The 23,303-nt window shown below is 38.0% G+C and overlaps 2 protein-coding genes across 2 annotated transcripts; one reads left to right on the top strand and one right to left on the bottom strand.

Annotated features, from left to right (window-relative positions):
• Positions 1–8,095: 8,095 nt before the first annotated feature.
• LOC134655245 (kelch-like protein 23) lies at positions 8,096–9,142 on the bottom strand. Its single transcript, XM_063510693.1, has 2 exons — positions 9,121–9,142; positions 8,096–8,955 (listed from the first exon to the last, which is right to left on the bottom strand). Exons 1-2 carry the CDS (start codon positions 9,132–9,134, stop codon positions 8,124–8,126), a joined length of 846 nt encoding a protein of 281 aa, XP_063366763.1. The 5' UTR covers positions 9,135–9,142; the 3' UTR covers positions 8,096–8,123.
• A 1,784-nt stretch (positions 9,143–10,926) lies between these two features.
• LOC134655307 (phospholipid phosphatase 3-like) lies at positions 10,927–18,236 on the top strand. The gene is made up of 6 exons (XM_063510757.1): positions 10,927–11,035; positions 11,579–11,733; positions 13,754–13,956; positions 14,649–14,763; positions 16,799–16,966; positions 18,057–18,236. The coding sequence occupies exons 1-6, from the start codon at positions 10,984–10,986 to the stop codon at positions 18,234–18,236; spliced, it is 873 nt and encodes a 290-aa protein (XP_063366827.1). The 5' UTR covers positions 10,927–10,983.
• Positions 18,237–23,303: the final 5,067 nt, after the last annotated feature.

Below are 23,303 nucleotides of genomic sequence, written 5' to 3'. Positions count from 1 at the left end.
GTAACAACCATCCTCTTAAGGATAGTCTTATATCACATGCAATGGTCCACCTCTTAAGGCCTACACTGCAAATACAAGTAACAACCATCCTCTTAGGGATAGTCTTATATCACATGCAATGGTCCGCCTCTTAAGGCCTACACTGCAAATACAAGTAACAACCATCCTCTTAAGGAAAGTCTTATATCACATGCAATGGTCCACCTCTTAAGGCCTACACTGCAAATACAAGTAACAACCATCCTCTTAAGGATAGCCTTATATCACATGCAATGGTCCACCTCTTAAGGCCTACACTGCAAATACAAGTAACAACCATCCTCTTAAGGAAAGTCTTATATCACATGCAATGGTCTGCCTCTTAAGGCCTACACTGCAAACACCAGTAACAACCATCCTCTTAAAGATAGTCTTATATGACATGCAATGGTCCGCCTCTTAAAGCCTACACTGCAAATACCAGTAAACAACCATCCTCTTAAGGATAGTCTTATATCACATGCAATGGTCCGCCGTTTAAGGCCTGCACTGCAGATATACCAGTAACAAAATTAGCCTATTAAGGATAATCTAAGCTCACATGCAACGGTCCGCCTTTTAAGGCCTGCATTGCAGCAAATACCAGTAACAACCATCCTCTTAAAGATAGTCTTATATGACATGCAATGGTCCGCCTCTTAAAGCCTACACTGCAAATACCTGTAACAACCATCCTCTGAAGGATAGTCTTATATCACATGCAATGGTCCGCCTCTTAAGGCCTACACTGCAAATATCAGCAACAACCACCCTCTCAAGGATAGTGACAAGCAACAGGCCGCTCCTTAAAGCCTCTGTTGCGATTACCGGCGCCAGGAAGTAGCCTATTAAGGATAGCATCCCTTGCCAAGACTAAAGTAACAGTCCTTCTTAAAGAGCACATAATAATTAAAGCTCTATAGCAGACATTGAAGAGAGTAAGTAATATAAATAAAATAATCACTCAGTTCTCAATCCGAGTGTCTAATAAAATTAATCAAGCACAATGTGTTTATTTTAGTCGGCAAACCCGTTAACAAAACACATAAGTATGACAACAGTAACCCAGTTCTAAATCTAGGATAAAACAAAATCACAACTCGATTCCAAACTCGAGAGTAAGTAATATAAATAAAATAATCACTCAGTTCTCAATCCGAGTGTCTAATAAAATTAATCAAGCACAATGTGTTTATTTTAGTCGCCAAACCTGTTAACAAAACACATAAGTATGACAACAGTAACCCAGTTCTAAATCCGGGATAAACAAAATCACAACTCGATTCCAAACTCGAGAGTAAGTAATATAAATAAAATAATCACTCAGTTCTCAATCCGAGTGTCTAATAAAATTAATCAAGCACAATGTGTTTATTTTAGTCGCCAAACCTGTTAACAAAACACATAAGTATGACAACAGTAACCCAGTTCTAAATCTGGGATAAAACAAAATCACAACTCGATTCCGAACTCGAGAGTAAGTAATATAAATAAAATAATCACTCAGTTCTCAATCCGAGTGTCTCATAAAATTATATCTCAGTTCCTAATCTGAGAATATACTCGTAGTCAGTTCTTAATCTGAAAACGGTACCTGAAATAACAGCATTTGCCCTTAACATGGGAAATATAAAATAATAAGCAGTTGCTACTATGCAACCAATTGTAAATGATCATGTGCAACTTGGCTTGCCTCTTCCGTGCCCCTAAATAAAGGCAACACTCTTACTATACCACATTGAACTACAGTAGAGCCTGAACAGAAGTTCATGTTATCGAGGTTCCTCTCTTACCCAGGTTCGCCTTATCGAGGTTTCACAAATTGTATTTTTCAACCATCATGAAGTGTATATTGATAATGACCAATCAGTCAAATCATGGCACATATGCTTAAACCATAAAGCTTCCAATCCCAAGACACACATGGTTGATTTTCTCCAGCTGTGCATGTGCATTTTATGTGTAGATAACTCAACACATCATCATCCAGGTTAACTTATACCTGCACAAAACTAAATAATTTTGTTAAATGCCATGCAAGCACACATTGTAAGATAAATGAGTTCATAACATAATAAACCACAATTTATGCATTTTTCAAAACAATGAAATACATACTTAGTGAACCCACAAAATTTGTGAAACATATTATTATTTATAACTTCTGATTTATGAAACCCAGAAGTAATAAAAGTGTACTGTTTATTAATGCAAACGGTACCATAACACACTACAAGTTCAGACGAAAACCGTCAATAACTTCAAACAGTAGCTCATGACATGATATTCTTCGGTCAATGTTCATTAGCAGTGAATGGGTTAAAATAGTTATTTGGAAAGCTTTAACCAAGCTATTTACCTTCGTTTAATATTCACCCATAAAACACTTATCGGACTGGAACGTTTAGAGTCCAGTCGCACTTGTATGTAAAAGACATGTATCATGTAGACCGTCAATATCCATATTGACTCCTGAAAGTATTTACCTCGCTTACCATTAGCAACAACCTGCTTTACCAGTGTCATACTCAGCTCAGTAAATATCTTGTTCAATATGTCCATCTCTTTGACAGGATTAAACCTTGGAAACACCTGTAATCATACTTCATCGGTGCAAGTACCTATTATAAAATTATAGTCAAAACTTCACCAGCAATAAAGTTTTGTTATAAGGAAATGCATCTGAAACATACTGTTAGAACACAAATGATTATCATTGTCAATAACTCAAACACTTGACAATGTCATGCCAATAACTTTCATTAGTTTGGTAAGTCTGTTTAAATATATGTCTTTGGTTCATTTTATAACATGACATTTTGTGAAAAATATTTGCAATGCAAACTTAAACCAACATCCCAATGAAGAAAACAACAACCACAACATACTATAAGCTGTATGCAATTAATTTGTATATGAAAATTCATAAGATTTTTCATACATAGAACCAATCAATAATATGTACAGACAGAAATTTTCTCAACATTTCAAATGATTTACTGCCGTATTTATCAGTATGTCTGCAGCTTAATGTTAATTGCAAAGATGCAGGAGGTTATATGTGATATGAACTGTCTTTTAAAATATTCCGTCCGAGGAGGCTCCGGAAACATGGAGCAACTACATTTGTCACAGACAATACTAACCAGCTACAAATAAATGTCACCTTTCGCTTATTCACAAAGCGCATTTTACTAACCACACACAGTCAATGTAACACATACTGACCGTTAGTATACATGTACAACATGAACAAACATTTTATTTCTCACTGACTTAATATAAAAGAAATAGACACACAAAGCAGAACAAAAACGTCAAGAAATGTGGATCCCAATGACGTTTCGCACCATTTGCATTGATGATAAAAACGCTTACGTAAATTTTGAGTCAAGATAAATGTTTCGTACAGAAAAGAGCTTAATGTCGTAAGCATTAAGTGTCAAATTTGCAAACATAAGTACCAACACTGTTAAAAAATTTAGTCCGATGGCACTAAACGTAACGTATTTACGTCAAACAACGTCAAACGAGAATAATGAACGAATGGAGTCACTTTGGTACACTTTAATATGTATTACTGTACAGGAAAATATTAAAATTGAAGTAATAAATAAAACAACTTTAATTTAATCGGGAGCTCAAATAAAATTAATTCGTGGTTCAAATTCAAACAAATTAAATTTTTAATTCGTAAGTATACGTCTTTAAATACTAATTTCCTTGAAATAAATTCTACTTATTAAATAACTGTGTATTTAAGATCTACATTTACTCATAGCCCGGGTGCACGGGGACATTTAGATACTGATTGGATTTTTTTTATAAAGTCTACCTATACTTTATAAAAAAAAATCCTGTGGTTGTCACTGTGTTCCGACAGGTTTAGCATTTACAGTTAGTCGATATAAGCCCTTATTGGTGGTGTATATGTCGGAAACAGGGAAATGGGCCAAACACACAAGTGCCGTTTTGCCTTGTTTAAAACTGCATCACCCCTATCTCTTGCTATAATTAAATAGCAGTCCACTTTGCACGTCGCATAGGTTTTCTTGGAAATCTTCAATTTAAACATAATATTATTTCTTATGAATTCCATATAAAAATATAAAAAAATATTGACCTCACATCGACTCAATAGAATTTTGTTCCTTGACATCCCTTCTTTGGTACTAACAAATTAATTTATTCAAAACCATAAAATTACCACCAGATTACATAAATTATGTAATGCTATCCAAAGAACTAACCGAAAGAAATACATTCCATCCTTTTTCCTTGTTTTATCATTGTTATTTTTACATATTTTAACGGCACATTTCGTAATTGTTGACAACTTCACATATGAGCGTTTCAAACAAGACTAAACGAAAAAGTAATGCATGATCTGTTTTGACATCACTTTTGTGGGGCCATTTTTGGCGGCTGATTGGGTATCCAGTTCTTTATACTATATCAATGTTATTTCTAAATAAATACCTCATTTTCCATGACATCGGAGAATAGCCACTTATCAACATATTTTCTCCATATATAATTATGAGCACTAGGACATAATATACCTGGCATCCATAACCAATTAACTTTGAAATATTACCCATGTCCATTTGGGTTCATTATAGAGGCCTGACCCGATAGTCACTCTAGTGCGTTCAACGACGGTATGGTCGTTCAATTCAAGAATCATTGCTGTCAAATTTCTGGAAATTACACAAACCAAAAACATACCAACAAAGCATTATTTCAGTTGCAATAAGCATGTGTAATATCACACACACACACATGTGAAACAACAAGTAATTTCTCCTTATCGTTGTTGTAACCAATATTCCAGTGTTTTTGAAAACTTGTAATCTATTTTATTTTGACTGAAAGGATAAAGTATTAAATAGCACTCATTGTTAATCATGAAAGCATAATACCACCATACATATAGCATCAATCAAGGCTAAATTTACATTACCAAACTTGTTTTATATGCTTTTTACTTGAATGTAAATTTTACCACGACACAAACTTTAGAAAATGTTCATAGCATTTTGTTAATATGTCATGTAGACATACTTAATCACATTATGTTATGTATCTGAAAACACATGGATTACAAAAATAACACAACATATAAGTGAGGCAGTGAATATTTACCACTATGGCCCCGGAGCACTGTTAGGTGTTGGATCGACAGACTTCTTACCTGAGTTAACTTTTACCTGAGTTACTCTGTAATCCCAAGGATTTATTTCATTCATACCAATATCAAAATTCAATTGTACCTAATGGTATCTGTCAGCTTATGTCTTGTGATCTTCTGCTGTGAATATTGTATAACATACATGCCAGCAGCTTTATTACACTGTCAATATGTATTATTTTTGACAGTCATGATCACTGATGTAATAAACTGAAATAGGTATCTGAAATCAAACACAAAACAAGGCAAAGACACGATAGGTACGCCAGCAGCCAATAGCCGGCACAGGTTAGTTTTGTAGGTTAAGTATCCTTTTAGATATAATTTTGATACCAATCTTGGACTTTGTATATTTAAGTCTGACTCTCATGAGTGGTGTTGGTGCATTTACTCATTACAATCAGATTAACGATCAGAACAATGAAACAAGGAAGGACTACGCGCGGTAAATTTCGTAATGTCAATTTCGACAAATTATATCGTAGTAGGCGGGAATCCATTATCGCACTTCTGAAGCTGTAAGGGTAAAAACACCAGAGCACCATTTTAAACAATATTTATTAGGGAATCACAATAATAATCAGAGTTTTGGACTTAGGTAATACGCGACGCCGATCACGCGCAAAAACCGATCTCTAGATGACAGACGTCATAGTGCTGTAGCTCCATTCCCGGTTCTCGTAGTGATGTCAAGACCGCTGTTTGACGATGCCGCCTTTTACTATGTTTCTACATGAATAACTTAAAATTAATGCCGTTAAAATAATTTTCACTGCTGGTTAAAATTCTCCCACATTTTAAAGTTTGAGAACCTGTAAACAGCATGATGACGTAGGCAAGTGCCAGTTAGGTCATTCGCGAATCTCGGAATAGAGTACCAGGCGGAGTATATTATTATACCATGCCAAATAGTGACTAGTGATTAGGTCATTTAGGATGCTGAGTAAGGTCATTAGGATGGTGAGGGCTAATCTTTACTTTATGGACCGTCGATTTGGAGGGAGTGTTGGGTATGGGGGGGTAGAGGGTGCAAAGGCCTACCCCCCAGTCCAACCCCCATGGCGCGGAACCCCATGGTTATGGAGATATCCATGGTTAAAGTTTGTATGAAATTACTATGAAATAAAGGAGTAATGTCATAGCAGATGTCGAAAGGTGCTGTTTTGTGTTCATTTATATTACCTTTTATACCACACCACCATCCTCAAGGTCACCAAAATCTCAAGGTCACGAAATTTATGGTCACCAAAATCTCAAGGTCACCAAATTTTTTATCCCCCAGAATCTCAAAGTCACCAGAATCTCAAGGTCGCCAAAATCTTTGGTCACCAGAATCTCAAGGTCACTAAAAACCGAATCAGAGCACCCCACTATCCACGTGGGCTTGTCTGTCCTACCCCTAGAGAGCAATTCCAAAAACGGAGGCGCGGAGGGAGGGCAGCCCTCGCCCGCCGTGACGGAGCGCGGGAACGAGCGAGGCGAGCGGCTGAGGCTGGTCGCCGAAGGCGACCAGTAAGCCGAAGCTGCGGAGCCGAGTGCAGTGAGCGTGCTTTGTCACGCGAGGGCGGAAGGGCTGCTCTTCCGCAGCGCCGGAGCTACCCCCAGATCCAACAGCTTCACCGCTGAGGTCGAAGGCTCGCGGAGTAGCCCCGAGGTATGGTCTCGTCAGCTCGCGACCTCAGGGGCGACGAAGCGGGCCTTCGGGCGAAGCGCGCCCCCCCTCACCCCTCACCCCCTCCCCCTTCAAATTTTGCTGTAATCCCTTATTTCATAGTAATTCCATACCAACTTTAACCATGGATATCTCCATAACCATGGGGTTCCGCGCTATGGGGGTTGGACTGGGGGGTAGCCCTCTCCCCCCCCCCTCCCCCCTCCCCCCCTCTCCGCCCCAAAAATCGACGGTCCATAAAGTAAAGATTAACCAGCACATAGAAACAACGGCGGCCCGTGACCTTCAACCTGGCTCGCGCCTAGCGGCCCGCGCGCCTAGCGGCCCGCGCGCCTATCCCCGGCTGCGATGCACCTACCACGAGTACCATGACGTCACATACATGTTATCGCGTCATGTCACCAGCAGCCAATGAGAAGCATACATCAGATATGTCGTGATCGACAGCCAATGGTGTAGCGGCTCGTCATCCCTGCGCGCACCAATGACGACACAGGATGACACTTACGAATTTGCATATCGCTCTCAACTAGCTAACACGTAGCCCATACCTATCTTTTTTGTTGCTCATTTTTATTTATTTAATTTACGTAAAAACAATGTAAAATCCCGAATTAAATGTAGTTAATTCGAAGAACCTGCTGCCTTCGTCATTTCATCAACCTGCCATCCACATCAGCGCAAATCCTGGCCATCAGCCCCAACGTATGTCTATACGCGCAGACAAGAGGAAAGCGGACGGCCGCTTTACCATACAAACGTAGTCCTCATTTTCCTCTCTGGATATTGACATAATTGAAAATATTTTTGCATAATTTGATGTATATTAACCATAGCTATGCCCGTACGTTTGACTTTTTTTGGTTATTGTAAAAATCAAGAGCGAAGAACAATTTCATACAAATATTTAAATACTTCTAACTTTTATAATAATCAAAAATTTGAAAAAAGTCAAACATAGCATAGCTGTGGTTGCCAATTGTGTCAAAATATTTTCAATAATGTAACATGAAAATGAGGACTATGTTCGTATGAAAAGACGAATTCGCGCGGGTTATCCACTTTCGTCTTAAGATGAGGATTAAAAAAAACATGGACGATGTTTTTAATAACAAAATATTTTAATGTTAAAGAAGGTAGGTATAGGTATTCACATGGTGAATTTCTTATACTATAAATTATAAATGAATGATTAATGTTATTACACTTAATTTTTAAATTATTAAGTTTTAGTTCTAAAACCTACTTCTTAACCATTTGTGTGTTACCTTCAAGAACACTGTCGGGGTTGACTAATGTGATAGCACATAATAATTCAGGTATATTATTCTCCGTTGCAAATTCAAAGAGACTGTACCAGTCTCCATGTTTCGCTGTCTGGGCAAGCGTTGATATGCATTCTGCCTTTAAATCTTCAATTAAATAGTATGAAGCGATCAATAATAATGGCTGAAGACCTTCTTCGGGCAGAGTGCCCAAGTACATATACTGTTTCAAGTGCTGAAGAGTCTGCAGTGTTACTCCTTTGATCTGAACCTTCCCCTCGGTCGTCTCCTTCCATTCTCGGCTGAGCATTGCCTTGAACACATTGCTGTGGGCTGCCATGTGCGCTCTATGTACAGCAACACTACCATTTTCAGATCCCAAATTAAAGTCGGTGAACTCCACGTCATTATAAAGCTTAACAAGCAAACAGTCCTGAACTTTGTGAGCAGTAATAGTTATATTCAAAAGAAATGTGCGCACATCTTTTAAGCTAATATCACAATGTAAGATTTCACCAATTTTTCTGGTATCCTTTCTCTCTCTGCAGAACCACTCAGAATACAATGGCTTATCAAATTCATGACAAGAAAATTTCAATTTAACTTTATCATCTTTAGCTTTTACATGCTTTTGTGCAGTAACGAAGGCCAAAAGTGCACTTTGACTATCCTTGGTGTAAAATTTGAAACGCACCGTAGCTAATTCATTAACAGTGAATTCTTCGCTATGCACTTCATTTTCTTCTTCAAGGATGGATATCATGCATCTTAATTTCAAGAATGATCCTAGTTCTTTTTGTTTGATTGCTCTGAAACAAATTGTTTAAATGAACCTACAAATGTTTAGTTTAGACGGGTGTAGTGTGAGATCTGTGAGAGTTTAAGGATAAATAATGATATGATTAGCAACAAAAAGAGGTATCTTTCTTTGCTATTTTTGCTAACAAATAACAATGAACGTGCTATGTACTTACAGATTCATGGGCATGGTGAACAATGTTTAAAACTTTGACGGTGAAAATTCGTTTTTAGGTAATGGAGAATAAGTACGTTTCGTTGCCTACAGTATATTTTATCAGCAAGCAATTTTGTTAAAAACTACTGACAAGATAGTAATTTAACAAAAAAATATGAATAAAACAAATGAATAACGAAACAAAAAAACACTGTCTCGACGCCGCCGGTAAAAGTACCATAAAGCCGGCCACACACACTAGGTTATAACCGATGGTTATGCTTGCACAGTTTACTTGTGCAGGCATAACTGAACGTGTGTATGACATGACTCCTTGCCTGCGCAAGCAAACTCCTTGCCTGCGCAAGCAAAATTGAAAATATCAAAATTTATATTTTTTGCCTGTCGGTTGTGCTTGCGCACTTCGCTTGCGCAGGCATAACTGAACGTGTGTGGCTGGCAGGCTTGATAGGCTTCAGTTATCCAGTGATTGCCGAGGGGATAGGTCGCAAGTCACTGTGCAACAATGTCGTCTCGCAAACGAAATGCAATTGTAGAGGATTTTTAGTAGATTTTTAGGGTTCCGTAACCAAAGGGTAAAACGGGACCCTATTACTAAGACTCCACTGTCCGTCCGTCCGTCTGTCACTAGGCTGTATCTCATGAACTATGCTAGTTAGACTGTTGAAATGTTCACAGATGATCTATTTCTGTTGCCTCTAGTACAACAAATACTAAAAAACCGGCCTAAAAAAGTGCGAGTCGGAGTGGGGCTCCCATGATTTTTTTCCGTTTTTATAGATAATGGTACGGTACCCTTCGTGCGCGAGTCCCACTCTCACTTGGCCAGTTTTATTATTTTTTAAGTGTGGAGTGGATTCATGGTTTGTATGCGTGTATGGCTGACGAAATATAAGCCTAATAGCGCTATTGCGTCTACGTCAACCACCGCTACCGGTGCCATGATGGTTTGAACTGAGAGTTTGTGCAGGTTTGTCGTTACGTGTGTGTGCCCTATGGAAGTCGGTCGTGCCTGTTGGTTTTGCTTGCACAAGCAAAACCGACACGCAAAACCTAGTGTGTGTGGCCAGCTTAACGAATAAACACAGTGTTACCACTTACCAGGGGCATGTCTATAATCATTCTATAATGCATAATGATAGCTGTCAGTAGGTCAGATAGTAGGTCAGTACTTCATAGCTTGAAATGAAATAAAAAATAAAACAAGATCTTATTTTTAGAAACAAAATGGAAATTATAAAAAGATAGTGAAATAAAAATGGCACTATTTACATTGTATCCTATGTTTGGTGTACATACATGGTTTTTAAACGCGCTTTGATATTTTTTGACATTGACATACTAATGAATGACGAGTTGACAACGCGAGTTGACGAATGAGAATGACAAGAATATTAAGACTAGAAGACAGCTAGAAGACTAGACTACATAGATTCACTCACGTAGTGATTATATTCTCTCTTTGGATTCACTACGTTTGGGTGGTTTGGGTACCAGTACGAAAACATGGGTTCTTCTATAAAATAAAATAACATAACATTTTTAAGCTGCTACACTGATTTGTAATACTGGAAAATAAATCTAATTGGATTTACTGCATTACACTTCAATAATAAACCCTGTCTGAAAAGTAATTTTGTCATGATTTAGTGAGCTGTAATGTTTGCGTAATTTTGCAACGGTATTATTATGTAAATAGATTAACATCCTGATTCACAATGACGTTACAATTAGTCATATTTGCTATAACAACTAGTCATATTGAGTATAACGCTCTTACTTCAGTCGCGGTCGTAGTCGGGATCATGTGAAAATAGTACAAATCTCTACTTTAAAGATAGTTGGGTACCTACTGCTGAAAATGTGGGCCAAAGCGAAGTTATACTGGTCGAAAACCAATCGTTGGCATAGAGGTATGTAAACTAATTTACCTTTTTAATTTTAATTAAAACATCACATTGTACTCTAATTACTAGGTGGTTATTTTTTTTTTACTCTTAAGATTTCTCTTGCGTGACCTTCAACAGGATAGTTTTGAGTGTAAGAATAAAAGTTGGTTGGAGTATTTGTCTACCAGCCAGGCTTAACATAGGTACAGGGAATAACATTCATTATAAAGTATGGTTTGGCAAACTTTTGTGAAGAAGGCCCAATGGCAGTGGACCCTCAAAGAACCACACATGTTGTTTTCAGTGGTTTAAAAACCTCTATTATATCTCTAAAGAGGCTCAGTTTCAGGTCCAACAAATAAGCAAACTGGATTTAAAGCCCTAAAATCCTGGAGTGATTCTTGCAGACCTTGCAGTTTTGAATTTGAAACCTTTTCTTCCATTATAGTTCAAAATTCGATTAGATTTTGTCCTTTTAAATGGACATCTGGATTGAGAAGGATAAATATTTATTTTCCCAAAAATGATAAAGTTTCCATAAATATTAAATTTTATTGATATTTCCAGTGTTCCTGATATTTCTGATAGTGGAGCTGCGATTGGTCCCCGGAGGTCAAGTAGGATTCTGGTGTAACGACCCGGCGCTGTCACACCCGTTCACCGGAGACACAATCAACTGGAAATGGCTGCTGGTTACAACCATATTCCTTCCGCTGGTTGTTGTGAGTGCTTTGTGTTTGATACTATTTGGATAGTAAAGTATTATAAGTACAGATAGTTCTAGTAGTCTATTATTAACCTCTAGCCACCCATACGTCCGAGGGCATGGCATGAGTGGTGGGGATAACTGACAGAACGGGATAGTCTTATGTATCTTTCACTAGGAGTAGCAGAGAAAGCGCTATTATTGTTTGTCTTTGTCACAGTCTCATATTTTTTTATTCCCCACCGTAGTTTATGGTGGGATACAAACAATGCGTAAACGTCAAATTGGTGTGAAACATATGAACAGTGCAAAGATTATCAGGAAAAATATTGAAATCAGTGTTTCGTGTGCATGTAGTAGTACTTAACAATTCAACAAATATGGTGAATTGCTCAGTTTTGCGCTGTACAAGTGACTGCCGGCAAAAACAGGACAACGTAACATTTCACGGGTAAATACAGTATTTTATACTTCGGTCACATTATCATGCTTAGTAACAGCATCCTACAATCTATATCAATTAAAATCTGAGTAGAAAAAGCATTTACAGTAAATAATAACTCGGGTAAAAAAATTAACCTATAAATATTTCCTGATAAATTAACCGACCAAATTACGTACGCATATTGACAGTAAGCCGTCACCCTTTTAATAACGTGTATTCAATTTAGTCGCATTGCTATTATTCGAGGGATACCAGCCCGTGATGCATACAATTACCCCAAAATTCGGGTATTTTGTATTTTAATAACATTTTTATAAATAATTTTGCTGTAGAACTGGACATATACGAACAATAAAATTTAACTGTTTAAATTAGAATGTAAATTATATTTATTTAAGCATTACGGATTCTTTCTAACGTTATAGGGGGTTTTGCCACGACTCAGAGAATCTAATTCTATGATATGCTGCAGGCACTAATTCTTAATTTTGCAATAAGAGTGACAGATTACAAAATGAATATTTCGTTTATTACCTCCAGATTTCCACAAGATGCAGGCACGCGTGCTAAATGGATTTTAGCAACCGGAAGGAGAAACTGGGCACCGACGCAAAACTGCCGGATATGCTCAAAGCATATTACGAACACCTACCTTTTCTATTTCTTCCTGTGGCACACAGTATGCTAAAAATTCTTTCTTTAGGCGTACTTGTAATAGGTATGTATAATGAATCGCTTAATGATACAGACATTTTTGTTCATAGTTTGTCCGATTTCAAGAACAAAGTTCGGCATATTTTGTTTACTAGTAATTGAAAAATTGTTTAAAGTAACCTATTTACTTTTCATTGTAATAGTCAACTTAGTAACGTATGAAACTTTAGGCCTATTTTTAGTCATTTTTGTAAGACCTATTTGTAAAAGGCTGTTTGTTTTCTAAATAAATTAAAAAAAAAATATTGGCCCATTGATATTTTATTTATCGCTGCGTCTTACGTAGGCGAACAACTCGCGAACGTGATTAAAATTACCCCAATATTTGATAATATTGGGGTAATTTTTACCTATATGGTATCCCCGGGTTTGTGACGTCATCTATGTCTATCCCTTACGGGGGCACGCGGTAGGCCACATCTATAGAAATACTACCATCTATGCATACGTCAAACCTTGCCAAGCAAAATGAAATTTTATTTTGTCTGCACAAAGTTCAAATTAGAATGGAACAGGAGATCTTTTTATAGGTCTCTGGGCTAAAGGTTAAATTTTTTAGTATGTAATGTTTGACGATCATGATAAGAAGATAAACATAATTTTGACATTGATGCAAATTTATAGTGTAATTTTTATCGTGAAATAAAGAAATCTAATGATTTCTACACATTTTCTACATGATTTATTGTATACATAACTGACCATAGGTATGCCCCTTTGTTTGGCCAAAAAAATGCCAAACCTTTCGGCTGCCCCAAAAATGTAAAAAATGTATTTTCGGTAGTATCAGGCCGTAGTTTCAGTCAGGTTTCAGCCAGCAAAAATCCGGTTACATATAAATTTTACAGATAATAAAAATTTATTTTTTTCTTTCCAGATGTTGATGGCGGAAAGAAAATACCATAAAAATGAGAAGTCCAAGTTAAAAACGAAATCTCGAGCATTGTCCTGGTACAAAGAGTATCTGTTTGGTCTTCTCCTCAATATAACAGTAGTACAAACCCTCAAACTGATGGTGGGGTCTCCGAGACCGCACTTCTTTGACACATGTCAGCCGGAAGAGGCTTCAAGCTGTCAAGGGTAAGTTTTCAAATTTTTTGTTTTGCGCTCTAGCATAGAGAAATATAGTAAGAATAGAGTGCTCACTCCATATATCACTTTTGGTACCAAAATGACTATTATTTTCGTAGTCGACATTTAGCATCGAGTAGCGGAATTATCAGTACCGCTACTCGATACTATAGATGTCTCTCGTGTGGCGACTCACGAAAATTGTGTTGAACAACAATTTACAACCAATATTACCTAAAAGCAGGAGTTGAAAATAGAGTTCCGGTTAATCCAGTTATAATATTAGCTGAAAATTGTTGAGCATTAGACTTTTAGGTCGGTGCAACATCTATTGTCAAGTAGCAGTACTGATAATTCCGCTACTCGATACAAGATGTCGACTACGAAAACAATAGTCGTTTTGGTACCAAAACTGATGTATGGCGTGATTGGCGTGAGCACTCTTATGTACTTTTTCTCTATGGCTCTAGTCAGACTTCTATAGTTATTCTAGTTCGTATGCTACTATAAAGTCCCGTCTCCATATCGCGCGGCAAACCATCGAACATTGGCTCGCGCGGCAGCCGCGCGCAATGGATACCGGGCGCATCGAGTTGGCTCGCGCGGCAGCCCGGTATCCATTGCGCGCGGCTGCCGCGCGAGCCAATTTTCGGTGGTTTGCCGCGCGATATGGAGACGGGGCTTAGTTGACTTTGTTACAGATCAGAATACGTGCAGAGTTACACATGTACAAAGGCAGTATGGCAACACCAGTCGGACAAGAGCTTTCCATCCGGACACACGTCGCTGGCGTTGCACGCGGGAATTTATATAGCAGTAAGTGTTAGCATAGAGAAAAAAATACATAGATTGCTCACTCCATACATCAGTTTTAGTACCAAAAAGACTATTAGCATCTAGCATCGAGTAGCGGAACTATCAGTACTGCTACTTGACAATAGATGTAGCAGTACTGATAGTCCCGCTACTCGATGCTAGATGTAGACACTGAAATTAATAGTCTAACTGATGTATGGAGTGAGCACTCTTGTCTTACTATATTTCTCTATGGTGTTAGGTTAGGTACATGAACGAATAAAATAAGAAGTGTCTATACATAGTCCCGTTCCTTCAAATTCAGCGCCATCTGTTGAATGGAAGTTGAGTTCAGTGTGGCAACACCAGTCGGACACGAGCTTCCCATCCGAACACACGTCGCTGGCGCTGCACGCGGGAATTTATATCGCAGTAAGAGTTTCTTCACTTCGTCGACATTTTTAGGGTTCCGTACCCAGAAGGTAAAAAACGGGACCCTATTACTAAGACTTCGCTGTCCGTCCGTCCGTCTGTCACCAGGCTGTATCTCATGAACCGCGATAGCTAGACAGTTGAAATTTTCACAAATGATGTATCTCTATTGCCGCTATAACAACAAATACTAAAACTAAAATAAATATTATACATTTATAAATATTTATAATTCCCATACAAAAAACACGATTTTTTTGCTCTATTTTTTTGTTTATGGTGCGGAACCCTCCGTGCGCGAGTCCGACTCGCACTTGGCCGGTTTTTTATTCACTGCATTTTATCCACAAGAGTTTGATGTAAATTTTAAGTTATCTCATCATGTTGGCTTGGCTGGTAGAATTTACTTATTAATGATAATTTTATATAATAATTATTTAATACGGTTTATTTGGATTTGATTTGTAATCTTTTGAAATTAGTATTTTCCTCGCGGTGTGGTGACAATTTTGTATTTCACTCGGTGGCAAAGTTTGTTTAACCATTGTGCCTTGAAACTAGGGCTTCCAAATACCGGACTTCTCACAATACCGGTATTAATACCGAAACTGTCTTCATCAATACCGGGATCCCGGGATCCCGGTATTGGATATGAATCGCTTAAAAATGTATAGTTTTATTAAAGAGGGGAATTAGAAAGGCTCACTGGAATACCAGATATATCGTAAAAGCTATTACAACAAAAAACAATCAATGCCGCCATCTGCAATAATTTTATTTCACACTCCAGGTTGGCAATAATTTTATCCAATTTATTGACTTCACCTCACCAGTCACATTTGTAGTCCAACTTAACCAACCATTCAAAATTTTTCCAATTTCCGTCAAAAATGGTTTGCCATTATTACAGTTATCCTTGCTCTTACGTTTTAATTTTTGATAAAATTATAAGAACTAATTATGTTAATGTCACTATCATTATATTCATCACTCACATAACTTCAGGATTCATCCACCACCAACCACCAAATATTTATCTGACGCATTAGGCAACGATCTTGTTTCAATAATAAAATGCGGGCTAGAGACCAGTTAGAGTTAGACCAAGTAAAGTCTGCAACGATTTTGATAGCATACGCAGTACGCAGTACGCAGTCCAAGTGTTATTTGTACCTCATAATTTCATAGAAGTTTGACATTTAATATAACACTTGCACTGCGCGTGCTATCAAAATCGTTGCAGACTTTTCTTGGTCTAACTCTAGATGCGCCTGACGTTTAGTAAGCTTTTTGATACAGCCGAATATAATGGATTTAAAGGGTTTATACTGCACATTTCCCTCATTTTTTTAAATACCGGGATCCCGGTATTGCCTTTAAAAATACCGGTATTGAAAAATGCGTTTAAAAAGACGGGATCCCGGGATCCCTAAATACCGGGATCCCGGTATTGGAAGCCCTACTTGAAACCAAGGACCATAAATTTATGGTCCTTGCTTGAAACCCTCAAAATGCTCAAGATTCCCCTTTTCGAACCACTCGCCACGCTCGCAATTTCGGAGTATTTCACTTGCTCGGGTGTCAATATTAGCTCCCCTTGTAAAACATATAACTCTTGTTGCAGTATTATATGCGTCGTCGCGCAGGGGAGACTAGGGTAATATGGGGCCTGCAGGGTCTGACGCTGCTGAGCGCGCTGTATTGCAGTTTGTCCCGCATGTCCGACAATCGCCACCACTGGTGGGACGTGCTTGCGGGTGCCACACTCGCGTTGCCCATACTGTTGTACACCGTAAGTACATATACCTAACTAATCACTTAAGCTTTGGATCCCTCCGAAAACGGTGCCGTCATATAGCGGCCGCAAAAGACGGCCGTCTTTACGGTGGCGACATGTGGAAAGTACCACGGCGTCATAACACACCGTCATCCACCAAGGTCAAAGCGGCAAATTTGAAAAATGTAGGCGCGATGGGATAACGTCCCATAGAAAATTTTAATTTCGCGCCTTTTCCTACTGACAAGATTTGCTTGATCATCTATTCGCTAGGTGCACGACTGGTGCTGCCCTCATTTTGGCGGACTTTCTACGTTAGATCTTATGGAGTAAAATTAGTTAAAGCGGCTGCCGCTAGTACTAATGGCGGACATTCCATAAGATTACCTGTGTTTGTGACGATCAGCGCCACTTCCCCCTCCACCGACTTCGCACCTTGCCAGTAATTTACTTGGAGGATGAAATATCATCAGAAGAGGAAAATAATCGTAGTACGGAATCATTTATTCAAATCTCGTGTCATTTATTCAAAATGGCGTCACCGCTATCTAATAAAACGTTCACGAAACTATCGACACCGTCATGACGGCCGTCATCTTACGTTACGTTGACAACCAACGTAACGTAACGCCGTCTAGGAAACCGCGCCATCTTGTTTACATAGACAACGTTCTAGTGACGTCAGTCAACGCTATATAGCGGCCGTAATATGACGGCACCGTTTTCGGAGGAATCCAAAGCTTTAATAAGTAAGTAGTAAAACGTACAGAATAAGGAATATTACTTATTAATATTTAATAACTAAACTCTGCATAGGGGGCGCCACTAGAACTAACAGTAAACAAACCGCCTTGATACCAATTTATTCGTAACTAATAATCTGTGAAAATTTCTCAAAAAACTGTTTACGGCATAGTTTATAATTAAGTTACTCTATGGTTTACGGTTTGTGCTAGTACTGCACTCTGGCGGCAGAACATTGCATTAATACTCCCTATTATCACCAAACCGATGTTTTGACAGTACTAGCACGCGTTGTCCCTTTCTCTATTTCGCTCATTAAACTGAAATAAGTAATTTATGTAAAAATAAATATATTTTTCAGATCCTATTTCTCTGTAAAAACTTCGAGTGTATCGAAATTAATTGCGAGACTGAACCTCACACCGATCAGTCCACAGCCACCAGTGGTACAGATAAATCACACACCAGTGTCGCAGCCACAACCAGTGAGACAGACAAATCATATAGCAACGGAACAGATGTTCATACGTTACAGAGTTAATCTCTCTTCTTCTTCCTCGCGTTGTCCCGGCATTTTGGCCACGGCTCATGGGAGCCTGGGGTCCGCTTGGCAACTAATCCCAGGAATTGGCGTAGGCACTAGTTTTTACGAAAGCGACTGCCATCTAACCTTCCAACCCAGAGGGTAAACTAGGCCTTATTGGGATTAGTCCGGTTTCCTCACGATGTTTTCCTTCACCGAAAAGCGACTGGTAAATATCAAATGATATTTCGTACATAAGTTCCGAAAAACTCATTGGTACGAGCCGGGGTTTGAACCCGCGACCTCCGGATTGCAAGTCGCACGCTCTTACCGCTAGGCCACCAGCGCTTTACACGTTACAGAGTTAATACAACCCATAAATGAGCATTATAAATGAGCGTTTCTTTTGTACCATTTTTATATATTGTGACCTTTTTTGCCACTTTGTGTTATTGCTAGTCAGGATCGCGAGCCCTTTTCATCCTTATACGAGAAAAAAGGTGTCCTAAAATATCCATACATTTTTCAAACTTTCCTTTTTGTTACCGCCATACAAAGTATATGGGAAATGGCAACACAATAGGAAAAAAACTCTGGGACATTGTTTATCCCAGTAGAATCGAAAGAGCTGGTAGAAAGCTCACAAAAGTGGCAAAAAATTTCACAATATATAAAATTGGCAAAAAATATAAACAACGCTCAAATGCGAAGTAATATAATATACACCATTCGGGCATTTCCGAATATCGAAAACCGCCATGCGCCAGGTGACTCCGAAAAGGGTATTTTATTCTGATGGAATTTTTGGTGATTTGCATCTGATTTTCGGAATATCGGATATACGAAATTACCCGAAAACACCTTATCGCAACTCCGAAAAGTGTTTGTCCTATGTTTCATTTGACACATTTTCATTTGACCGAACAAGTTTTCATGTCCAATATCTTGATCCAATGTGAATTGCCCCTCACTCTCTCACTAAGCAAAATGTGAAATGCAAATACACATTGGACAGGTGGAATACCACCCTTAGGTGGATTGGTGACCCTTCTAAAAAAACAACGGGTTGCACTCCGGGAGTGCCGGTAGAAGTGAAAACTCAATGACATTGTAACAGTTTTTCGATCAGGTCACGTGCCCGTCTTACGTCTTACGAATCTTACGGTCACGTGACCTGTCGCGAGTTTAACATTTTTTCCCCATCACAAAAAGTGCACAGCGCCGCTAAAGAAAAAACTCACTTCAAAAACGATGGTTTTTGAAAAAAAAAAACGCGTTCGTTCAAATGAAACATTCGTTGAAAAGTTGTTATTGGACTTATTGGAAACCAAAAACTGAACATTTTATTATATTTTAAGTTTACTTATTTATTTCTCGACTTTTTATTGTTGCATAACATTCCAAAAAAACTGTAGAATATAAGAATTGTGTTGTGTATCGGTGTAAGTTATTTATTTAGAACTAATTGTTAGTCAGTTTTTTATGCACCTACACAAACCTCTGTCTGATAGCGAGATTATTTTTATTTTTTTACTAAACCATTACAATATGTGACGTTCCACGGAAAAAAGTACCTTATGGCGGTTGGTGCTTACGCTATTATTACCAGCGCTCCAAAACTAATGCGGCTTAGGTTGGTATTAATGGTATTCCATCTGTCTAATTTCTTGGTCCAATGTGCATTGCCTCTCACTCTCTTACTAAGCAAAATGCGAGATGCAAATAATGTGTATTTGACAGGAGGACAGGTGGAATACCACACTTAGCGAGGCCGACAGCCATAAGGTACCTTTACCTTTGGAACGTCACATATAACTTTATATAACATCGTGTGATACGTACATGAGCATTTCTCAAATAATTTGTACATTTCGATCACATCTTAGATTTCTATAAAAATTGGTATGCTGGTAAAGTACATGAAGCTGAACAATTTCCACCATATTTCCCAATATGTCCAAGAAAGTTTGTATGAAACTTGGTAACAAAAAAGGAATGTTTCATACAAACTTTCTTGGACATATTGGGAAATATGGTGGAAATTGTTCAGCTTCATGTACTTTACCAGCATACCAATTTTTATAGAAATCTAAGATGTGATCGAAATGTACAAATTATTTGAGAAATGCTCGATAATATTGATAGTGGTTTATTATGTTGTCACAGTCTCATAATATTATATAACGTTATTTATCAGCCAACAAGAGAGCACCATTAGCAACTCAGGAATTTGTAAATCACGTTACTAGAAAACTAGTATGTATTTACAGAAGTAAAAAATATAATTGTATTGAATTATGACAATAGAAATTAATTTAAGAGTAGCACCAATTTCAATGCCTTACCACTATTTTAATTAATTTTATACTAAGGTCAATGTGGCTAATTCCGTCATAGGGACTATTCTATCCACGAGCGTATATTTCTTTGATTTTTAATCGTAGGAAATAAAACCAACCTGCTTTTGACTGCTGAAACTAAAAGCAATCGCTGCTTTGTCGTTGAAATTATGAATTTTGTTCGTTGTTCGAGAAAAACGCTAGAAGACTGAATAGTTCCTATGACGGAATTAGCCACATTGACCTTAGATATATTTTTTTATTTTTTTGTATTCGCGCCTAGACACACAACGTATGTTGCATCTTTCTGTATCCTCCTGAGACCCCACGTACAAAATGTTACATTTTCCACACTGTTCTGAACTCAATATGTAACGTTTTCAACGTTGTAGACAAGGTTGATTTCAAATTGCAGCTTTATGGAAATAACGCCTGGTTCATATTCGCTTTATTGACAACCGAAAATAAGTACCCTTTTGGTTGGGAACGTAACATATGGTAACTAAGAGTTCCAAATTAAAAAACAACTGCTTTTGAATCTCAGGAAGGTATAGAAAAACAAAAGATATGCAGAGCGTATCCGCAATTGGGTTTGGGTACAAATGTGCAAGTAGCGAAAAGTTTCCAAAAAGCGGGAAAAATTCTCAAAATTTTCAGGAAACAAAATCACAGGAAACTTTCATTTAGGAAAATTTAGATACCCAGTACATACAGTCAGAAGTTTCCGAAAGTTTTCCAAGTGGAAATTTCGCAATTTTGGAAATTTTCCGACGGTACATCAGTAATTTAGGTAAGTGTTTGGTTTGGGGCAGTTCAATAAAATAAATTTATTATATAAGATTTAGAGCATACGCTTACCTCGCTGTATAAAACGCGTTGCCAAATATTTTTTATACAATTATAGGTGTTTGTGTAGATAATAAGGCTGGATGAAATAAAAACAACGAATTTATAAATAAGCCTTTTTATTAACCACCGCTAGCTTAGACATATAACTGGAAATACAATCCTGCATTATGCATATTGACATCTCTGATAAATATAGTTTGACAAGTCTTTTTTTGCTTGAGTTAAGGTCCATATTACAATAACAGGTTTACATTTGAAGGGAACACGGAACGAACATGTCTAGTCGAATAGTCGCTTTAGTAACATTTTGAGTAATCGCGTTTTATGTGTTATGTTATAGTTGGTCAATCAAATTGTCAGTCAGTAAGAACCAGGAAAACTATACTCATACTTTCTTTTGGGTGCTAGTACTAGTGTAAGACAATGATAGTATGATTATCTCTGTCTGTGTTTGAAATGAGACAGTCCTTTGACAAACTATAATTCCGTGATTAGGCTTTTTAAAGTAAAAAAAGTTGTGTTAAACATATCATACGATGGTAACAAAACATGTAAGTTAATAGTTCATTAAATGCTCTATCGAGATGAAAATCTTTTTTTCCGTAAAAAGTGACTAGACATGTTCTTTCCGTGTACCCTTCATTTATTAAACCATCATGTTGCTCAATTTTAGACGATATATAATAAATTAAATGCAAGAAATTAACTTATCGGCCTTTTTAAAAACAAAGTCTTTAGACAAAATTACGCTAAATAAATTACTACATTAAAATGCAAGAAAAAAGAAACTTATTCTAACCGAATCACAAACAAATTGATAACTAGAGCGCCGTGAATGCCTTAACATCAGACATGAAAATGTGCATTGAATTATTTCATGGTGAATGAAAATAACCTTTTGAACGCCACAGACGGCAATTGACGTCAACGCAAAACCGTGACAACGACGTCAAAGACGGCATTTGCCGTCGATCGTTTTTTGATGAAAATCTACTGAAAAACACCCCACTTTTAGGTTGGCATTATTTATTCACAAAACTAAATTTTACCCCCGTGGCGTCAGTGGCACGGCAAATGGATGCGCCGTTTGGCGATTCAAAAGGTTAAAGTTAAAATTAGAGTTTTCTTAAAAGTAGGACATTTTACTTTTTTTATAATCTATAAATTAAACGTGTGATTCTAAAGGGGCCCACTGATTAACAGTCTGCCGAACAAAAGTTGACAGCTTCGAACAACTGACAGGCCGATATCGTCCGGCGGACTGGTAATCAGTGGGCCCCAAGTGGTATCCAAAATCCAAGAAAAATTACTTCGCAATAACAAAACAGTTTTTTGTATGATTCCCATCGACCGCTGGGGTCGGGCCGAGCCGGAGCGCGTTTTCCGACGCTCAAAACACGCTAGTATGGGGTGGCTCTTAAGCCCCGTCTCCATATCGCGCGGCAAACCATCGAACACTGGCTCGCGCGGCAGCCGCGCGCAATGGATACCGGGCGCATCGAGTTGGCTCGCGCGGCAGCCCGGTATCCATTGCGTGCGGTTGCCGCGCGAGTAGGGCATGCAGTACCGTTACCGGTACCAAGAATTTCATTTCCCGGTTCTGGGTATAGCCGGAACCGGGATTCCCGGTTCTTCCCGGTTCTCTAGGCTTCTTATGATTATTTTTAAGAAATTGTTTGTGTTAGCGTTAATGACTTATTTTCATATAAATAATTGCATAAATATTCATAAATGACTTATTTTATAAAAAAAAACACTTTATTAGGGTTCCAACCTATTTTACGAAATTAACCGGCACACTTTGCCTCCGCCTGGGCTTTAAGGTGTACGAGCCACACGGCCGTAGTTGATGCACTCAGCACTATGACGGCACAGATACGATAGAAGAAGATATAAT

Source organism: Cydia amplana, chromosome 16 (assembly GCF_948474715.1).
Source record: "Cydia amplana chromosome 16, ilCydAmpl1.1, whole genome shotgun sequence".
Taxonomy (NCBI): Eukaryota; Metazoa; Arthropoda; class Insecta; order Lepidoptera; family Tortricidae; genus Cydia; species Cydia amplana.
This window is presented reverse-complemented; position numbering and strand designations above follow the sequence as displayed.